The sequence below is a fragment of the Anabrus simplex genome, chromosome 1 (genome assembly GCF_040414725.1).
Source record: "Anabrus simplex isolate iqAnaSimp1 chromosome 1, ASM4041472v1, whole genome shotgun sequence".
NCBI lineage: Eukaryota > Metazoa > Arthropoda > Insecta > Orthoptera > Tettigoniidae > Anabrus > Anabrus simplex.
The window spans coordinates 1,171,871,398-1,171,890,025 of record NC_090265.1 but is presented as its reverse complement, the minus strand read 5'-3'; the positions used below and the strand labels follow the sequence as shown (position 1 = coordinate 1,171,890,025).

General features: G+C 40.7%; 1 protein-coding gene across 1 annotated transcript in view; it reads right to left on the bottom strand.

Moving 5' to 3' along the window:
• LOC136877240 (nose resistant to fluoxetine protein 6) overlaps positions 1–18,628 on the bottom strand; it is a 344,726-nt gene that overhangs the window by 45,048 nt on the left and 281,050 nt on the right. Inside the window, exons 7-9 of the mRNA XM_067151103.2 lie at positions 17,944–18,111; positions 17,548–17,641; positions 13,291–13,419 (exon numbers count right to left, since the gene is read on the bottom strand). Of these exons, the coding sequence (XP_067007204.2) occupies positions 13,291–13,419; positions 17,548–17,641; positions 17,944–18,111 (391 nt within the window). The remainder of the gene's footprint in view (positions 1–13,290; positions 13,420–17,547; positions 17,642–17,943; positions 18,112–18,628) is intronic.

Genomic DNA, 18,628 nt, shown 5'->3' with positions numbered 1-18,628 from the left:
TGTCACATTTTGATGGGTGATCAGAAAGAATTACGATAGCAAATTACATATATTTTAAAGTTTTCAAATAGGAACGATCTTCTGTTTTCACACAACAATGACTTGTAACGGTGAAAAGACTGCTCACCGTCACAGGACGTTATTGAAGCATATTTGAAATACGTCAAATCATTATTTAATTAAGGCTCACTATTCTGTCTCTTTATATGCACCTGTCTCTTTCTATACAGCTTACCGTCCTAATTCACATAAATATATGTAAGAAAGATAACTGTAAGAAATTACAGGCAACAATTAGGAGATGTAAAAAATACGTCTTCGAGACGACTGAAAGCAGGTATGCGAAAATGGAATGGAAAGAAAAATATAACAAAAATATGAAAATTCAAGGGGAAATATGACCATAATATAAAAAATTACCGGAAAATGACAAAAACGTTAAAAGAGCTAAAATATGACTTTATATGACCCTTGAAAATTGCATAATTTAGTCACCACAGATAAAATAATACTTAACTTGTTTTTCCATGGAAATAATATAAATAAAAAATATGACATGTCATAAACATCCAGGCCCTACTCATAATACTTTTGTTAAGATGGTTCTATACTATTTCCACTCTAATCAAAGTAATTAAAAAATATACGGTACCTCAAGTAAAAATCTTTAAAAACGCTAAAATGTGCTTTACGAAGACGAACACAACAATCTTATTGGGACATTTTTATTTGTTTATTTTCTAAACTTTTGTAGATTTTCCTAAATTAAAAGAAGATTTTATGCATTAAAGGTAGGAAATTTCATCTGACTCGTATCCACTGGTTTAGACGCAGACATTATTCGGTCAGTGTCAAGTCAACCACCATTCAGAGCCGGCGTGGTGAACGCGACGCATGAAGAGCTATGGGTTCAGACTTGTGGTAAAACTAGTGCGAGAGCCATCACTGGCTGTTTTTGACAAAGCTGGAGTAGGGTATGAGCTCTGACTCATTGCTCATCTCTAGTCAAGATAATTTTCCCTGTTGAGTTTCGACCCTGGGAAGCGGTTGTCCAATTGGGTGCTAGTTAGGCTGATAATGTTTAGGACAACTTTTGTAGCAGCCTTCCCTTTCAGGGTGAGCAGTGGGTCCCATAGAGTACTGCTCAGTCAAAAGTGCGGCATAGTCCATCTCCTTAGCTAAATGATCGGCAGAATGATTGATGTACTGGTCTTCAATTCACAGGGCTCTGGGTTCGATTCCGAGCCAGGTTGGGGATTTTTACTTCATATTGTTAATTCTTCTAGCTTAGTGTTTGTGTTCGTCTTAATAGTCATCTTTATCTGCATACATCACATTACACTAAAAAACCACCAAAGGAACATACAATAGTGAATACATCACCTAGGATTGGCGTTAAGAAAGACATCCGGCTGTAAAACCGCGCTTAATCCAGACATAGTGCCGATAGTTGGGAAAAGGCCAGACAGAAGAAGTCAAGAATGCAGCATATAAGGCACTCTGCTGCCTGTCTTCCAGCAAAACGATCATCACATTCTTGCTGCCTACATGTCTATTTGTTACCATGGGTTCCCAGGCTACACAATCCTGCTCCCATCAACATTTTGCGATCGCCGTAGGACTACAGTTGAACATTAGAACCTGTTGCTATGTCCCTCAGAGGTCCTTCGAAAATGTTGGTGCACTACAGTAAGACAACTGCTATACTCCCAGTGCATGCCTATGATAATGAATAATATTGTGATTCAGTGACAAGAGAGCTGGAAATATGACTACCAGCGAGATATGAACACGAATACGGTACCCCACACTTCCGAATGGTTTAGTCTTAAGATAATGATATTACCCTGTGTCTGTCGCAAGAGGTGACTAACAGAGGACCCCGAAGACTCTCAACTAGAAAGCGTGAGCTGGGGCCTGTTCCACGAATGCACTTGCAACTTTGCAACTTTACACTTTTCAATTCTTGCAAAGTGCAAAGTCTTTCTGTTCCACCAAGATCTAGGTTTTACTTTTCAATTATTATTATTTTTTTTGCAAAGTGAAAAGTCTTTGCGTATGAGTGATCCAATCATGTTTATTCCAAGGGCAAAGTGTATAATACTCCATGATTTTAATACTTTATTTTTCGCGGTGAATTTGACGATAATTGTGGTACCGGCAGTTTTAAAGTTTTGATCACGGGAAAGAAAGAAAATTGCAAGAAGCTGGCGGTGTTAGAAGTTATCAAGGAGAACCAGGACATCCTTTTTGGCAACTTCAAAAATGACCTATCACATGATGACAAGCGATCCGCTTGGACTGAAGTTCTAAAGAAAGCTCAGTCTTTGCAGTTAGCTGGAGCCGAAAAATCTTGGACGTATGCGAGGGATAATCTATTTGTATTATGGAAATGTCGTGCACTGGTAAGTAAATATTTACGTTTTCATTAAATTCATTAATCGAGAATATATCATTTATCAATTTGTATCACCTCACATATGTCGATGCAGCATGTTACATGAAATTGTGATGTAGAAGTGATTGAGGAATATATGTAATTATTTCATCTTACCTATATATCACGTCTGAAGCATTAAATTCTTGCTTTTAGGCAAAAAGTGATAATGCCAGGAAAACTGGAAGTGAAGGAGGGAAAGATAAGTAATTGTATGAGGTGGATGCTGCTATCTTTGACATCGTACAGAAAGATTCAGCCGTTTTAGACGGGTTGAACCTTTCAGAAAGCTACATGGAAGATCAAGCGACCGTGGAGCCAATACCGACTCCCGCTGAACTTCCCAGTGGCAAAAACCTACAAAATAGGCCTACACCGAGGAGAAAGAAAAGGAAGCTGTCGAATTCCCCACGTCCTATTGCTAACAGTGAAGAAGATAGGGTGTCAAAGAAACTGAGCCAGGACCTTCTCCACGTGGAAATTTACCATAGGAAGTTGCAAACTCTGAAGTTGGAAAGGGAATTGGGGATACCACCTTCAGAATTTACAAGTGGCATTGCAGCTTCTGCTTCGCAGAATTTTGTCTGTACTACAGACGAATGCATAGAATACATAGCCAACGAAAGTATTGAGTGGTTGATTCGAACTTAAATTTCATAGTAACATGTTTATTGTGCGTAGATCACTAGAAATATAGTATACATACATACATACATACATACATACATACATTATCATTATAGACTGTCATGCCTTTCAGTGTTCAGTCTGCAAGCCTCTGAGAATTTACTAAACGTCGCCATAATCCTCGATTTGCAACTAGTGTTGTGGCCTCCTCTTATCTTTAAATCGTTAGAAACCGAGTGTAACCATCGTCGTCTTGGTCTCCCTCTACTTCTCTTACCCTCCATAACAGAGTCCATTATTCTCCTAGGTAACCTATCCTCCTCCATTCGCCTCACATGACCCACCACCGAAGCCGGTTTATGCCATTGTTCCCACCTGTTTGTACCGGCAATCATTCTTGCTACTTTCATGTCTGTTACTTCTAACTTATGAATAAGATATCCTGAGTCCACCCAGCTTTCGCTCCCGTAAAGCAAAGTTGGTCTGAAAACAGACCGATGTAAAGATAGTTTCGTCTGGGAGCTGACTTCCTTCTTACAGAATACTGCTGATCGCAACTGTGAGCTCACTGCATTAGCTTTACTACACCTTGATTCAAACTCACTTACTATATTACCATCTTGGAGAACACACAACCTAAATACTTGAAATTATCGACCTGTTCTAACTTTGTATCACCAATCTGACATTCAATTCTGTTGAATTTCTTACCTACTGACATCAATTTAGTCTTCGAGAGGCTAATTTTCATACCATACTCATTGCACCTATTTTCAAGTTCCAAGATATTAGACTGCAGGCTTTCGGCACAGTCTGCTATTAAGACCAAGTCGTCAGCATAGGCCAAACTGCTTACTACATTTCCACCTAACTAAATCCCTCCCTGCCATTTTATACCTTTCAGCAGATGATCCATGTAAACTACAAACAACAAAGGTGAAAGATTACAGCCTTGTCTAACTCCTGTAAGTACCCTGAACCAAGAACTCATTCTACCATCAATTCTCGCTGAAGCCCAATTGTCAACATAAATGCCTTTGATTGATTTTAATAATCTACCTTTAATTCCATAGTCCCCCAGTATGGCGAACATCTTTTCCCTCGGTACCCTGTCATATGCTTTCTCTAGATCTACGAAACATAAACACAACTGCCTATTCCTCTCGTAGCATTTTTCAATTATCTGGCGCATACTGAAAATCTGATCCTGACAGCCTCTCTGTGGTCTGAAACCACACTGGTTTTCATCCAACTTCCTCTCAACGATTGATCGCACCCTCCCTTCCAAGATGCCAGTGAATACTTTGCCTGGTATACTAATCAATGAGATACCTAGATAGTTGTTGCAATCCTTCCTGTTCCCTTCCTTATAGATAGGTGCAATTACTGCTTTTGTCCAATCTGAAGGTACCTTACCAACACTCCACGCTAATTTTACTACTCTATGAAGCCATTTCATCCCTGCCTTCCCACTATACTTCACCATTTCAGGTCTAATTTCATCTATTCCTGCTGCCTTATGACAATGGAGTTTATTTACTATACTTTCCACTTCCTCAAGCATAATTTCACCAACATCATTTTCCTCCTCCCCATGAGCTTGGCTGTTTGCAACACCACCATGATGATTTCCTTTTACATTGAGAAGATGTTCAAAATATTCCCTCCACCTCTCCAGTGATGCCCTGGGATCTATTATGTCTTGAGTGCCAAAACTCCATAGATTTACACCTATAAACACCTCTGCTATAGCTATAATATAACAGCAGGTTTTTAACACGTTATTTTAATTAGAAATTTTATAAGTGTACACCCTACAGGACTATGATTTTCTTAAATCGTGATTTTTTACCTGGACATGTTCACACCTTTTTGTAAATAGATAATGTATAATTTTATATTCACTGTTATATCATACCTGAAGTATTGTAAGGTTTATTGTCCTCGATTAATTGTTCTTGGCTGATGATGACAGGTACACTGTCGAAACCGGTCCCGAGTGTATAAAAATGTGAAGGTTTAACTGTAACGTAAAACTGTCACATAATATAATGTATTGAAAAGGTGGAACTTATTGTACTTTTCTTTGATGTGAATTCTGCTTCAATACGGAACCTAAATATGAAGTTCTTAACTTTAAATCTATTATGAGTTCACCTGAATTACTCAAAACACTGTTCATTTCCTTTTTCCGTCCCTTCCTTTCTTTATTACTGTCCAGAAAGGTTTCCCTGCTACTTGACCTAGCCTTTCCAGGTTATTACCAAAATCTTCCCATGACTTCTTTTTGGTTTCAACAACTATTTGTTTTGCTCTGTTTCTTTCATCTACGTAGCAATCCCTGTCTGCCTCGGCCCTTGTTTGGAGCCATTTCTGATGAGCCTTCTTTCTACGTTTACAGGCTGCTCTCACTTCATCATTCCACCAAGATGTTCGCCTTTTCCCATCTTTACACACAGTTGTTCCTAGGCATTCCTTTGCTGTTTCTACTACAGCATCCCTGTATGCCACCCATTCACTTTCTATATCCTGAACCTGCTTACTGTCTACTGTTCGAAACTTCTCACTAATCATATCCATGTACTTCTGTCTAATATCCTCGTCCTGGAGATTTTCTACCCTTATTCGTTTGCAGACAGATTTCACTTTCTCTACCCTAGGCCTAGAGATACTTAGTTCACTACAGATCAGATAGTGGTCTGTATCATTGAAAAATCTGCAAAAAACTCGTACATTCCTAACACATTTCCTGAATTCAAAGTCTGTTAAGATATAGTCTATTATGGATCTGGTACCCCTAGCCTCCCATGTGTAGCGGTGAATAGCCTCATGCTTGAAGAATGTATTCGTAACAGCTAAACCCATACTAGCACAGAAGTCCAGCAAATGCTTCCCATTCCCATTAGCTTCCATATCTTCCCCACATTTACCAATCACCCTTTCGTATCCTTCAGTTCTATTCCCAACTCTCGCATTGAAATCGCCCATAAGCACTATTCTATCCTTGCTGTTGACCCTGACCACGATGTCACTCAATGCTTCATAAAACTTGTCAACTTCATCCTCATCTGCACCTTCACATGGTGAATACACGGACACAATTCTTGTCCTAATTCCTCTCACTGACAAATCTACCCACATCATTCGCTCACTTATGTGCCTAACAGAAACTATGTTGCGTGCAATGGTATTCCTGATAACGAGCCCTACCCCAGACTCTGCCCTTCCCTTTCTAACACCCGTCAAGTACACTTTATAATCTCCTATCTCTTCCTCATTATCTCCCCTTACCTGAATATCACTTACTCCTAGCACATCCAGATGCATCCTCTTTGCTGACTCAGCCAGTTCTACATTCTTTCTTCCATAAGCCCCATTAATATCGATAGCTCCCCATCGAATTCCATTTCGTTCGCCAAGTTGTTTCCAAGGAGTCCCTCGCCTGTCAAATGGGAGTGGGACTCCATTACTCCCATAGGTCCGAGGCTTGCTTAAAGTGTTCTGAGCTCGGTAAATTCATGAAGCAGGATGCTGCCCTACTTGCACATAGTCCAAGTGAGGATCTCTCCTCTAACGGGTTATGGACCACCGGTGAATTGTATAGTCCTAGCCGCCTGAGCACAAGGAGGGCCACGACTCAGAATATGTCCGAGATGCCCACTCCCATTCCATAGCAACTGGTATCCCGACTCTCAGGACCACTTACTAGGCCACTCAGCTGTTGCCCATGGTTCACGAACTAGGACGTGACTACAGTAACCCACAAACATAAACCATAGACAGAAGATTGACAGAAATATCGTATAGTAAATAAAAATGAATGTTATTAATATAGAAACAGATATTATTGTTCAGTTCAGTTAGCGAAATATCTCAACAACGAACTGAGTTTAGCAACGGCGTCTAAGTCGGGTCCCTATTCATTTCCAGGATTAGGGTCTTCATTTTTATCCATTAAGGTAAGTAAGTATTCTTCATTTTCTCTTCCGACCTTACGTGCAATATTATGCAATGCAATACATGCTCCCGCTTTTGTTGGACATAATCGTAAGTGGTTTAAGCAGGGAAAACGTTCCTTTAAAATTCCGATACTGTTCTCAACAATATGTCATATCGATTTATGTGCCTTGTTAAATCGTTGCTCAACAGCATCGTGAGGATTTCTATTAAGAGGGGGTATTAGCCACTCTTTTAGTCCATAGGCACTGTCACCTAATATAACTGCTCCTGGGAACGGCCTCCAACCTGAGTCAAAACGTCTACATACGGCAGTGTTTCTTAGGACCCTGTAATCGTGCACGCTACCCGGCCAACTAGCATTAGCACTATAGAAGGTCAAGTCTGCGCCACTAATCACCATAACATTGAGAGAATGATGCCCATGTCTATCACCATAAACCTCCTCGTGCTCAGTAGGAGCATCAATATTAACGAGAGTACCGTCAACACATCTACACACAGAAGGAAAGCCACCCTTCATCAGAAATTCCGTCGCTATATTATGTGGATTATCAGGCCAACGTACTATGTTAGGAAATATTACATTTACTATAGCATCTACGACTTTGGTAACAGTTCTACAAATAGTTGATTTTGATGTCCCATGCATTGCTGCCACACCGTGCAGCTGGGCACCATTTCCTAATCAATGTAAGCATATTAGAATTTGTTCTTTATTGGAAAGGGAATGACTTCTTTTTGTTGCAGGTTTCAATAAATGACCAATCATTTCAAGAATATAGTCAGTCTGAAGATGGTGAATTTACTGAAATCTATATGTCCTAGAACACCCATGACAGTGGCGTGACTAAGAAACGACCGGTCACCCCGCCAAGTACTATTTTAAGCCCCCTTCCGCAAATTCTAAAATAGTGCCACATTTTCTACTATCAAAAGTTCGACCAGTACTTTTACAGTTCACAGGTCAAAAACTTTTATTTCCAAATATCTAACCACTGTACCGGACATGATGTTTCAATTACATTTTTTGCACTGTCAGTTCTAAAAACACTGTTGTGTCGAAATGTCACTAAAATAAATTTCAAAATCAATCTGTGCCGAAATGTCACTAATGCAAACATTGCATTCCTCTTACTTTTCTGCTGCATTCTCACTTAAATTTTCCTTTTCACGTTCTCTCTTGCAGTTTTGGAAATCACTTAAATACTTAGATATACCGATACTTGAACTTATAATATGAACTTGTGCACACGTCACCAAGTCACAAACTGAACTGACCACAACTGAATTAGCATCCTGATCTGATTAATTGCGGGTCGAAGTTTTCCCTTTGATCGATGCAATGCGATCAAGTGTGAGTTTCGAGTTCAACGGCAGAGATGACCTAATCCGAGCGTACAACCTACACTGATTGCGGGAAAGTACCGTGGGTGACCTGGCAACACTGACTGACAATCAAGTTCACTGTGTTGATATTTTTGTGCTTGTGTGTGTATGTCCCATGCCAGGCCAGTTCAGCTGCCCAGTTAATTTACAGCTCGGGGATCTGAGGCAAATAACAGCAAATGTTATCTGTACTTCGATATGTCTAAAACTGCATTAGATGAACATTTGTGGTCCGTCCGTCCGTCCATCCATCCATCCATCCATCCATCCATCCATCCATCCATCCATCCATCCATCCATCCATCCATCCATCCATCCATCCATCCATCCATCCATCCATCCATCCATCCATCCATCCATCCATCCAAAGGCTAGCCTTGTCGCTGCAGCCACATTCCATGTCTTCAGCGGTCCTTTTCATCGTGACATAGGAAGCAAAACCCAGCTGAGTGATTACGTTCCTAAGGTATGAGGGATATACCTATATAACAATGTTTAATTTAAAGTTCTTTTCTCCAACTGTATTTGTGATGTACACTGTTAAGTGAATAACATTCCGGCAACTGTTTACGGCAGGTAAAATATATAACTTACTGAGTTTGTTCTTTTCATCCATGCTCTTCTCATTGAATTTTTTTTTCTATTTGTTTTACGTCGCACCAACACAGATGTCTTATGGCGACGATCTTTTCATTGAAATCAGATACAAACATAGCTACACTTTCCTGCCAAGCATTCGTTTTTACCACTTTATTGCTATAGTCATTGCCTTTGACATCCCAAATAACAGGACGAGTTCTGTTTCAAATTGTCAGGCCACTTGAACAGACATAACTGCTTTTTGGACTGATCAAAATTCCTATTTGTCTGTCCAAACGTAATTAAACCAGCCAGGCATTACAGTGAGGTGCAATCTCAACTGAAGGTGAGGTAGAACCAGTTTTCTTCCATTGAATAGTTAGTTGTAATTAGTACCTAAACAACTCAGAACTAGGATGAAATTCAATGATTTGTTCTTCCAACAAGATGGTGCAACTCCTAATTGTACATTGGTGGTAAGGAACTAACTTGACAATGTCTTTCCACACCATTGGATCGGACGACGTGGTGGGATTGGCTGGCCGCCACGTTCACCCGACCTCACACCAGTAGACCTCCTTTTTCTGGAGCTTAGTGGAAAAAGGTTTATGAAAGAAAACCCTGAGCAATGGATGAATAAAAGAGTTCATAACTGAAGCATTCCTGGATAACGATGCGTACCATATTTTGTGTCAAACTGTGTGCAAAAGTGTGCTGGACAGATTGGATGCACGCTGTACCGTTGATGGAGGACATTTCGAACACTTAAAGGATAAAAGAGGGTGTAACATCTTGCATTTAATGTTGATCTACTTAATGTCAATATTTGTAATTACCATTATCTCATCACATATCATACATGAAAGTATTCGATTTTTCCCAGGTAAGAAATTCTGATTCTACTTTTATTTAATATGAAGGCTACCTAATTTAAGTGGTAAGGGTGTGCTACAACCACCCAGAAGGATGCAGGTTCAATTTCTCGTCAGAAAGTTGAGAGGAAAAAACAAGACTAACATTTATGGAGATGCACAAAGCTCTGGGATTCACTCTGTCTACAACAGGAAAATGTAATAGGGTAAAGAGAACCGGGAAGATGGCTAACTTCTTTATCCCACTCGGTGCCGAGGTTACAAGCAGATGATGTGGCTGCCGGATATTTGCGGTCAGTGGGGTAAACTTGTGTACACGAACAAAAATTCCCCAGAAGTCACGGGACATTTGCGGTCACTGCAGCAAGGGGTGGGCCTCATTATCTTAATCTCAAGGTATCCCCCACTAACTGCCTGGGTTCCTGCTCGCTCGTTCTAGATTGACATTCTGGATAAAGTGTGATGAGAATCTACATTTTTAAACATATAATTTACCGCCGACCAAATTATTATGTGTACTCGAGTTTGGAGGTTGTTCATTCGTTAACCAATAGACCTACAGAAAATCAAATGACATCATTTTCTTCGTTTCATTTTACGTTAGGTTTTGAATGTGTAATTATTGAATATTTTTATCACAGGTGGAAAGCAAAAAGTGCCCGTTTTCAAAGGGGCTGCCTGGCCGAGGTGGTAAAGGTGTGCTCGGTTCGCCCGGAAGGACGTGGGTTCGAATCCCCGTCAGGAAGTCGTAAAATTTAAGAAACGAGATTTCCACTTCCGGAGGTGCATATGGCTCCGAGGTTAACTCAGCCTACACCAAAAATGAGTACCAGGTTAATTCCTGGGGGAAAAGGCGGCCGGGCGTAGAGCTAACCACTCTACCCCATCACATGCCGAGGTTAACAATGGTGGAAGCCTTTACCTTCCACTCCTCCAAGGGCCTTCATGGCCTGTACGGTGGTGACTTTGCTTTGCTTTTTGCCCATTTTTAAACGTGTTTCAACCGTGTGTAAAACATTGTTACTCAAAAACCCGCCATCTGATGTAATCCATCTTTCAACACAATATACATAGATGTGTTTTATACTTTGTTTATGAACTGCGGGATTTTATGTTTCCAAAAGCATGTCATTACTTGTTCTTCTCCTTCAGACACATCCAGGTGATGATTCCATATTGACTTTCCCTATACTTTCTGTACATATAACCATTGTAATGCTAACAACGATATGTTGTAGAATGGTATTTGTGGCTGAAGGTACCAGTCTCTAAATAATGTACGCGAGAGAATTATGTTGATCTAGAACGACCGAGCAGGAGCTCAGGCAGGTTAGTGTGGGATACCCTGAGATTAAGCTAGTGAGGCCCATCCCCTGCTGCATTGACCGCAAATCTCCTATGACTGCTGGGGAATTTCTGTGAGTGGGCACAAGTATATCTCAGTGACCGCAAATGTCCGTGATTTTGTAGTGACCGCAAATGTCCGGACACCGATGATGTTACCTTCCACTTCTGCCTCATGGCCAGTGCGAAGATAGTTTTGGATGTTTTAAGCTTACCACTAGAAGTTCTGGTTTCTAAATACACAAAGTTGAACACGTTGCATTCATGGTACACATCCGGTTTCACTTAGTTTCTACTCAGGTGTACTGACTCTTGCGCCAGCGACATTTCGGGGTGCCTCCGGGTCAATATTGACGTTCTGTTTTACTCTACAGGATGGCAGAGAAACGGATCTCTGTTGGGCAATCTATGACTGAGTTTTAATTATTTTTTTCCGCTAAACTCCAAATATGTCAGCAGAGATCTTTTACATCCCGAAATTGTACATAGGCTGCGAAATGGCCTTTCTTCCAAACCAAACCCATGGGACTAAATCTCCAACAGGCCTTGGCATATCAAGCTACTGCTCGTAAGCCCGAAGGCCTACAGATTACGGGACGACGCGTACTCAGTACGATTAATCCCATCGGTCGTTATTCTTGGCTATCTCGCTGTCTCGCCGTCAGACAGCTTCTCAATTATTGTTCACGCGTAGGTTAAGTGGACCTCGAACCAGCCACCAGATACAGATAAAAATCCCTGAACTGTCCGGGACTCAAACCTGGGGCCTCCGGGTAAGAAGCAGGCTCGCTACACCGAGTAGTGAAATCCGACTGTCTCTGTCAGATTTGAACCCATGATTTCGGGATCTGGAGGGCGACATTCTACCATTTTATAGCCCAGTCAGTAATGGGCTATTATTTTTAAGATAGCCATTCAAGTCTTACTCAGCCCTGAAAGTTGGTACGTAGTCATTATCGCTAGTCACGCCACGGTATATCTAATCATGATTTGTGAGCTGGAGTTTAGTTGCCATAGGATGGACAGCTGTTATCAGCTTCTCCAGCAGCTCATGGTTAAGTACTGATGTTGCTTAACTTGAGGAATATCATCTATTGCAATTTTCCAATATGTCACACCACTGATATACTTATATGAATACTCAATCCTTTGTCAAATTGAACTTCTGACCGTATCTTAATCATATATCATTAGGCTATGTTTTTCGGTGTAAAAGGGGTGATTGCATTTAAAAACAGTAGAATAACAAATTATTGTTAGACGACGATTTTCACTGAGTCACTTAAGGATCAGGTACACCATTGCGTACTGAAAGCTTTAAATTGAATTCCAAATCGTCCCACGATGTTCATATGGAGTGAAGGCATATGACGCTGTTAAATGGTGATACGTCCGATGGATGGTGACGTTAAACCTTGAGCAGACCTCTTGGTGTTATTCGACAGGAGTAGGCTATGTTCCGGCACCGGGTTTCAGCCTCTCCCTACATTCAACCCAGACCCGGACACACAGGTCACCCACCAAAGAAAGATATATATCAAATAGAAAGATCTGCACCGGGCGAGCTGAACATGTTCTTGGAGACTCCTTGTCATCCGATAAATAAATAAATAAATAAATAAATAAATAAATAAATAAATAAATAAATAAATAAATAAACACACTGCGCCTAAAAATCATTTTTCAATGTGTTTTTTTTTTTTTAGAATATACTTTCCTCTTTGATCTGGTGAAAATATGTAATCATCTCCAGTGCTTCGAAATATATGTTCGTAACATGTATATGTACGCCATTTGCTAAATCCCACTCTGTTATGTTTGTTAATTATTTTCCGTAACTTTACTTTTTTTTCATCATATTTGTATAAACATTTGCAAATCTCATTTAACTGCAAAACTTAATGTGCAAATTTCATTAAAAATATTTAGACATTTCAAAAACATTATTATGAATCTGTGTTAAGCTTACAAAATTTAGTTTAAGAAGCACTCAAAGTTGCAGAGTTAAACAATTTAAATGTTGATCAATTTTATCCAGTAAAATGTGTATCCCCCCGTATTTTAAGAGATCTACATCGGACGTACCTACAGTAGCGGTAACCCAGGAGACCTAAGAACTGAAGAATGTTAGATATAACTCCTGTTGATCTTGTAAGCTTCGTCACATCGATCTTGGCGATGGTCCTGAAGTACAGGAATGAGACTAGCAACCCACTGGAACAGAAAAAAATATAGGGAATCATTAGTATATTACATCAAAGATGAGAAGGGTCAGATAGAGCAACGTAAAGGAGAGACAAGGACATACATTAAAGCACAAAAGCACAATGATATAACACATCTCTTTTTAGATCCTACTCGTAATAGCTCGTTTTGACATCCCAGCTTCATCATAGGCTTGGGCATCACCATGCATTTGAAATTACTTGAGTCTCGATGTGGAATAAATATAGGATAAAAATAAATCCTTACAAATACAAGAAAAGTGGTGAATGCAGAACAATCCCGAATGGAGGATAAGAACATAGAACCTAAGCGAAGTCTCCCTATAATTTTCAGAAATATGTTACACATTTTCCTAGTAAGTGAGAACTATTTCAAATGCATTTGTTATGAAGGCTTAAAACTTGTACAATATTCTTCTTCCGCTTGTCCCACATCTGTGTGGTTGCGGGTGCGAACTGCGTTGTGCATGTGAATTTGGTCCTGTTTTACGGCTGGATGCCCTTCTCCGAGCCAGAAGAATTAATCAGACGCGATGAAAATCCCCGACCCTTCCGGGGATCGAACCTGGGACACTGTAAACCGAAGGCCCCAACACTGACCATTCAACCAATGAGTCGGACTTAAAACTTGCACAATGAAGGGAAGAAAATAAGAACTACTAACTGATTAGAAAAATTGGCAATACTTTCTACAGGGTTATTTCTTCAGTAAATGAGTTGGCAAGTTGGACTAAACGTCGGTTAATATTGACTACCTGACTATCTGTTTCTCCACATCCCGTCAAGGGAGAAGGAAAGATAATCCGAGAAATTGGATAAACATTTCGGGAGGTTGGAATAATACGATAACAAACCACAACAAGCACTTCGAGATATTACCTTTCCTCATGAAATGGTCATTAAGGTCATGTGTCCATTTTGAAAGGGCTGAGTAGCAGAAGTATTAACTCATCGACGTAGAAAGACAGACCCATAAGAGATAAAAGAAACCGTATGCCTCAGTTACCAAGTGCAGGCATTTTAAATCTAACGTCATCTACGCTGCTAGCGTGTCAATTTTGACGTCCCGTTTTGCAAGTCATGGCAACTATATTTTCCACACGAATGTGGCATCTACCAGACAAAATAATGGTAATGTACAGACGAGAGTGGGGAGCGTAAGGTGCTGTGGAATGTATGAATAATGCCGAGTAGGTCTACTATAGCCATAAAAAGCTTGTGCTACATCAAGTTTATTCTTCTATTTATCTTTTATTTTATTTTCTTTTATTTTCTTTCTTTCTTTCTTTCTTTCTTTCTTTCTTTCTTTCTTTCTTTCTTAATCCTAAACGGATTCAGCGAGGGATCCCACCTCTATCGCCTCAAGGGCAATGTCCCGAAGCTTGAGACTTTGGGTCGGGGGGCCTCACCTGTAATGCTGAACAGGGGCCTTGTGGGGTGTGAAAAGATTGGAAGAAATAGACAAGGAAGAGGGAAGGAAGTGGCCGTAGCCTTAAGTAAGGTACGATCCCGGCACTTGCCTGGAGGAGAAGTGGGAAACCACGGAAAACCACTTCGAGGATGGCTGAGGTGGGAATCGAACCCGAGCCTCCGGGGGTGGCAGCTAATCACGTAATCAGTGCACCACAGAGGCGGACTTTTTTCAATTTGTTTTACGTCGCATAGACATAGATATGTTCTACGGCAACAATGGGATAGGAAAGGGCTAGGAATGGGAGGGAAGCGGCCGTGGCTTCAATTAAGGTACTGCCGCAGCATTTATCTGGTGTAAAATGGAAAACCATCTTCGGGGCTACCGACAGTGGGGTACGCACCCACTATTACCCGAATACAAGCCCACAGCTGCTGGTCCTTAACCGCACGGCCAACTCGCTCGGTATGTTTATTCTCAGAGAATACAGTAACCTTTACAATAAACCCTGAACATAGTTTCCTAGGTTGTCCACAACACGTAGTCTACGATGCAGAAGGCGTTGGATACAGCCGCCTCACCCTGTGTGAATTTTAGTCTCATGTTTCACAGCATTGGCAATGTCTTTTCGTGTCCCATACTGTCTTCCACGCAATGGTTCTTTTCAGTTTGGGGATGAGATAAAAATCGCAGGAAGACAGGTCCGGTGAGTATGGTGGGTGTTTCAGTAGCTCCTGCGCTGTTCCATTCTGCACGTAACCTGACTCACTACTCCTGTCCCATCGCCCTATACGTGGTACATATCCAACACACAATCATATCTTGGTGTGTCAATGTACTATGAGAATCAAGCTTTCCAGAACATATGGCCATTGGGACTGTGCAAATGTGAGGAAAAAATTAGTTGACATAACTTATGCCCCAATCCTCGTATTTACAATATTCCCTTCTTCATCCGCTTATCCTCCAGGGTCGATTTTTCTCTCGGATTCAGCGAGAGATCTTACCACTACCGCCTCAAGGGCAGTGTCCTGGAGAGTGAGACTTGGGGTTGGGGGATACAACTGAGGAGAACCAATATCTCGCCTAGGCTGCCTCACCTGCTATGCTGAACAGGGGCCTTGTGAAGGGATGAGAAGATAGGAAGGGATAGAAAAGGAAGAGGGAAGGAAGCGGCTGTGGCCTTAAGTAAGGTACCATCCCGGCATTTGCCTGGAGGAGAAATTGGAAACCACGGGAAACTACTTCGAGGATGGGTGAGGTGGAAATCGAACTCCCGTCTACTCAGTTGACCTCCCGAGGCTGAATTTACCCCGTTCCAGCCCTCGTACCACTCTTCAAATGTCGTGGCAGAGCCGGAAATCGAACGCAGGCCTCCGGGGGCGGCAAATAATTCTCGCATTCGTTAATATCAATGACCATTTTGGAAGAAACTAGTATTAGCTGATATGACATATGGAGTGGGAATGTGGATTTCTTTAAATTCCTAGACTATGAAATAGATGGGGAAACAAATACAGTGTAAAGTGACCTATACTTTGAGCACTATAAACTAAAGTGTTAAAGTATCACCAAAACATGCCTAGAGCATGAGGGTAATGTTGAAACTTTTTTTTTTTCTGCTAGTGGCTTTACGTCTCATGGACACAGATAGGTCTTATGCCGACGATGGGATAGGAAAGGCCTAGGAGTTTGAAGGAAGCGGCCGTGGCCTTAATTAAGGTACAGCCCAAGCATTTGCCTGGTATGAAAATGGGAAATCACGGAAAACCATCTTCAGGGCTGCCGACAGTGGGGTTCGAGCCCACTATCTCCCGGATGCAAGCTCACAGCTGCGCGCTCCGAACCGCACGGCTAACTCGCCCGGTCCTGTTGATACTACCAGATACACACAATCAGTATACTCACCAACAATCGCAAACCACACAATACTTTTATCAATCAATCAATCAATCAATCAATCAATCAATCAATCAATCAATCAATCAATCAATGAATCAATCAATATTAATCTGCATTTAGTATTTTGGCTCAGTTGGCGGATTCCCTATGAATTGTTTATCTCGTTTTTCTTTAAATGAAATCAAAGAACTTGAAAATATATCAAACATTTTCCTTGATAAATGTTTCCAATTCCTAAATCCTCTTTCTATAAATTACTCTTTGCTCAAGTTCGTCCTCTTGAATTCCAACTTTATTTTCATATTATGATCTTTCCTACCTTTCAAAGCTCCACTCAAGCTTATTCGCCGGGCTGAGTAGCTCAGGAGGTACAGAATTGGCCTTCTGAGTTCGAGTTCTGCAGAATTATTTATTTAAAATCGTATACCTACAAACGGAAATACGTTTCCCATTTTACACATTTTTACAGTAAACTTCCCTATTACACTTACGGTATATGAACAGGATTGCTATCACAATGAACAGTAAAAATTTTTTTTTTTTTTTTTTTTTTTTTTTTGCTAGTTGTTTTACTTCGCACCGACACAGATAGGTCTTATGGCGACGATGGGACAGGGAAGGGCTAGGAGTGGGAAGGAAAACCATTTTCAGGGCTGCCGACAGTGGGGTTCGAACCTACTCTCTCCCGAATACTGGATACTGGCCGCACTTAAGCGACTGCAGCTATCGAGCTCGGTGTGAACAGTATAAACAATCGGCTGTAATACACCTAAGGAGAACCAACCAAATTAAATTATTACTTACCTGATGAAGAAGAAAGTATCCACGGAGAATGTGCCGTTACTTATAGTTTGGAAAAGAAACTCTTCTTCCACAACTGCTCGGTAGGCGGTGTTGTCTGTAAAATAATAATGATAATAACGTACGGTTAACTATATGGGGAAATGAAAGGTATACAGAAGATGGATGAAGTGGGAATTAGTGTTATAGTGCTTTGCAGGGAACGAGGGCATCCAGAAAGGGATACAGAGAGTCAGTATCACTCTTGATGTTTCAGTGATACCTAATCATCTTTGAGTATATTTTTGAGGAATAAATAACTAGTGCAATGATAATAATAATAATAATAATAATAATAATAATAATAATAATAATAATAATAATAATAATAATAATAATAATAATAATAATATGCTGTACCTGAATATTTGAAGGCTACAATGCAGGTGTGTCCCAGGATGACCCACACCATACTGAGAGACCTCAATCCATGGATGGTAGGAATAGTGTCGGCCCCCACATTACTGTCGCATATAGTTTCGAGGTTCATCTTCACTGAGAAGGACAGCAGAATCCTTGAGAGTATGCCTGAAATGTGAGTTAAGTATTTAGGTCATTGTCTAATATGGAAATAATCAACGAGACTGCTCAATCGTCATTGTGTAATCAAACAGGTCCACTGCGAATCCCATTACAGAACATGGAAGGAACGTTAATCTCGAAGAAGCAGACAAATCTAAAATAAGTTGAATGTGTTCTGTCATCACACCAGTGTAAATTGTGAAAAAAAATTAAACTTTCACGAACATTTACCGCATTTGATTTAGGATTATACTTAGAGCAGTAGAAATACTAAAGAATCGCAAACTTAGCTTTAGAGGGAAGCTACTCCTCAAGTGATCGCTATTGTACGACGAAAAAACTGAAAATGTGACCGCCCTCGGGATAGGAACCCCCCGAATGCACTGCTCTCCGGAAATGTAATATTAAAGAGCTGTGAGTGTCTCTCTCTCTCGTGTGTTGACCATCCTAGCAGAATCGAAGAGTGGATGATTCGGGTTCGAGTCCGAGGACGGTCACACTTTTGGAGGTTAAACGCAAATAA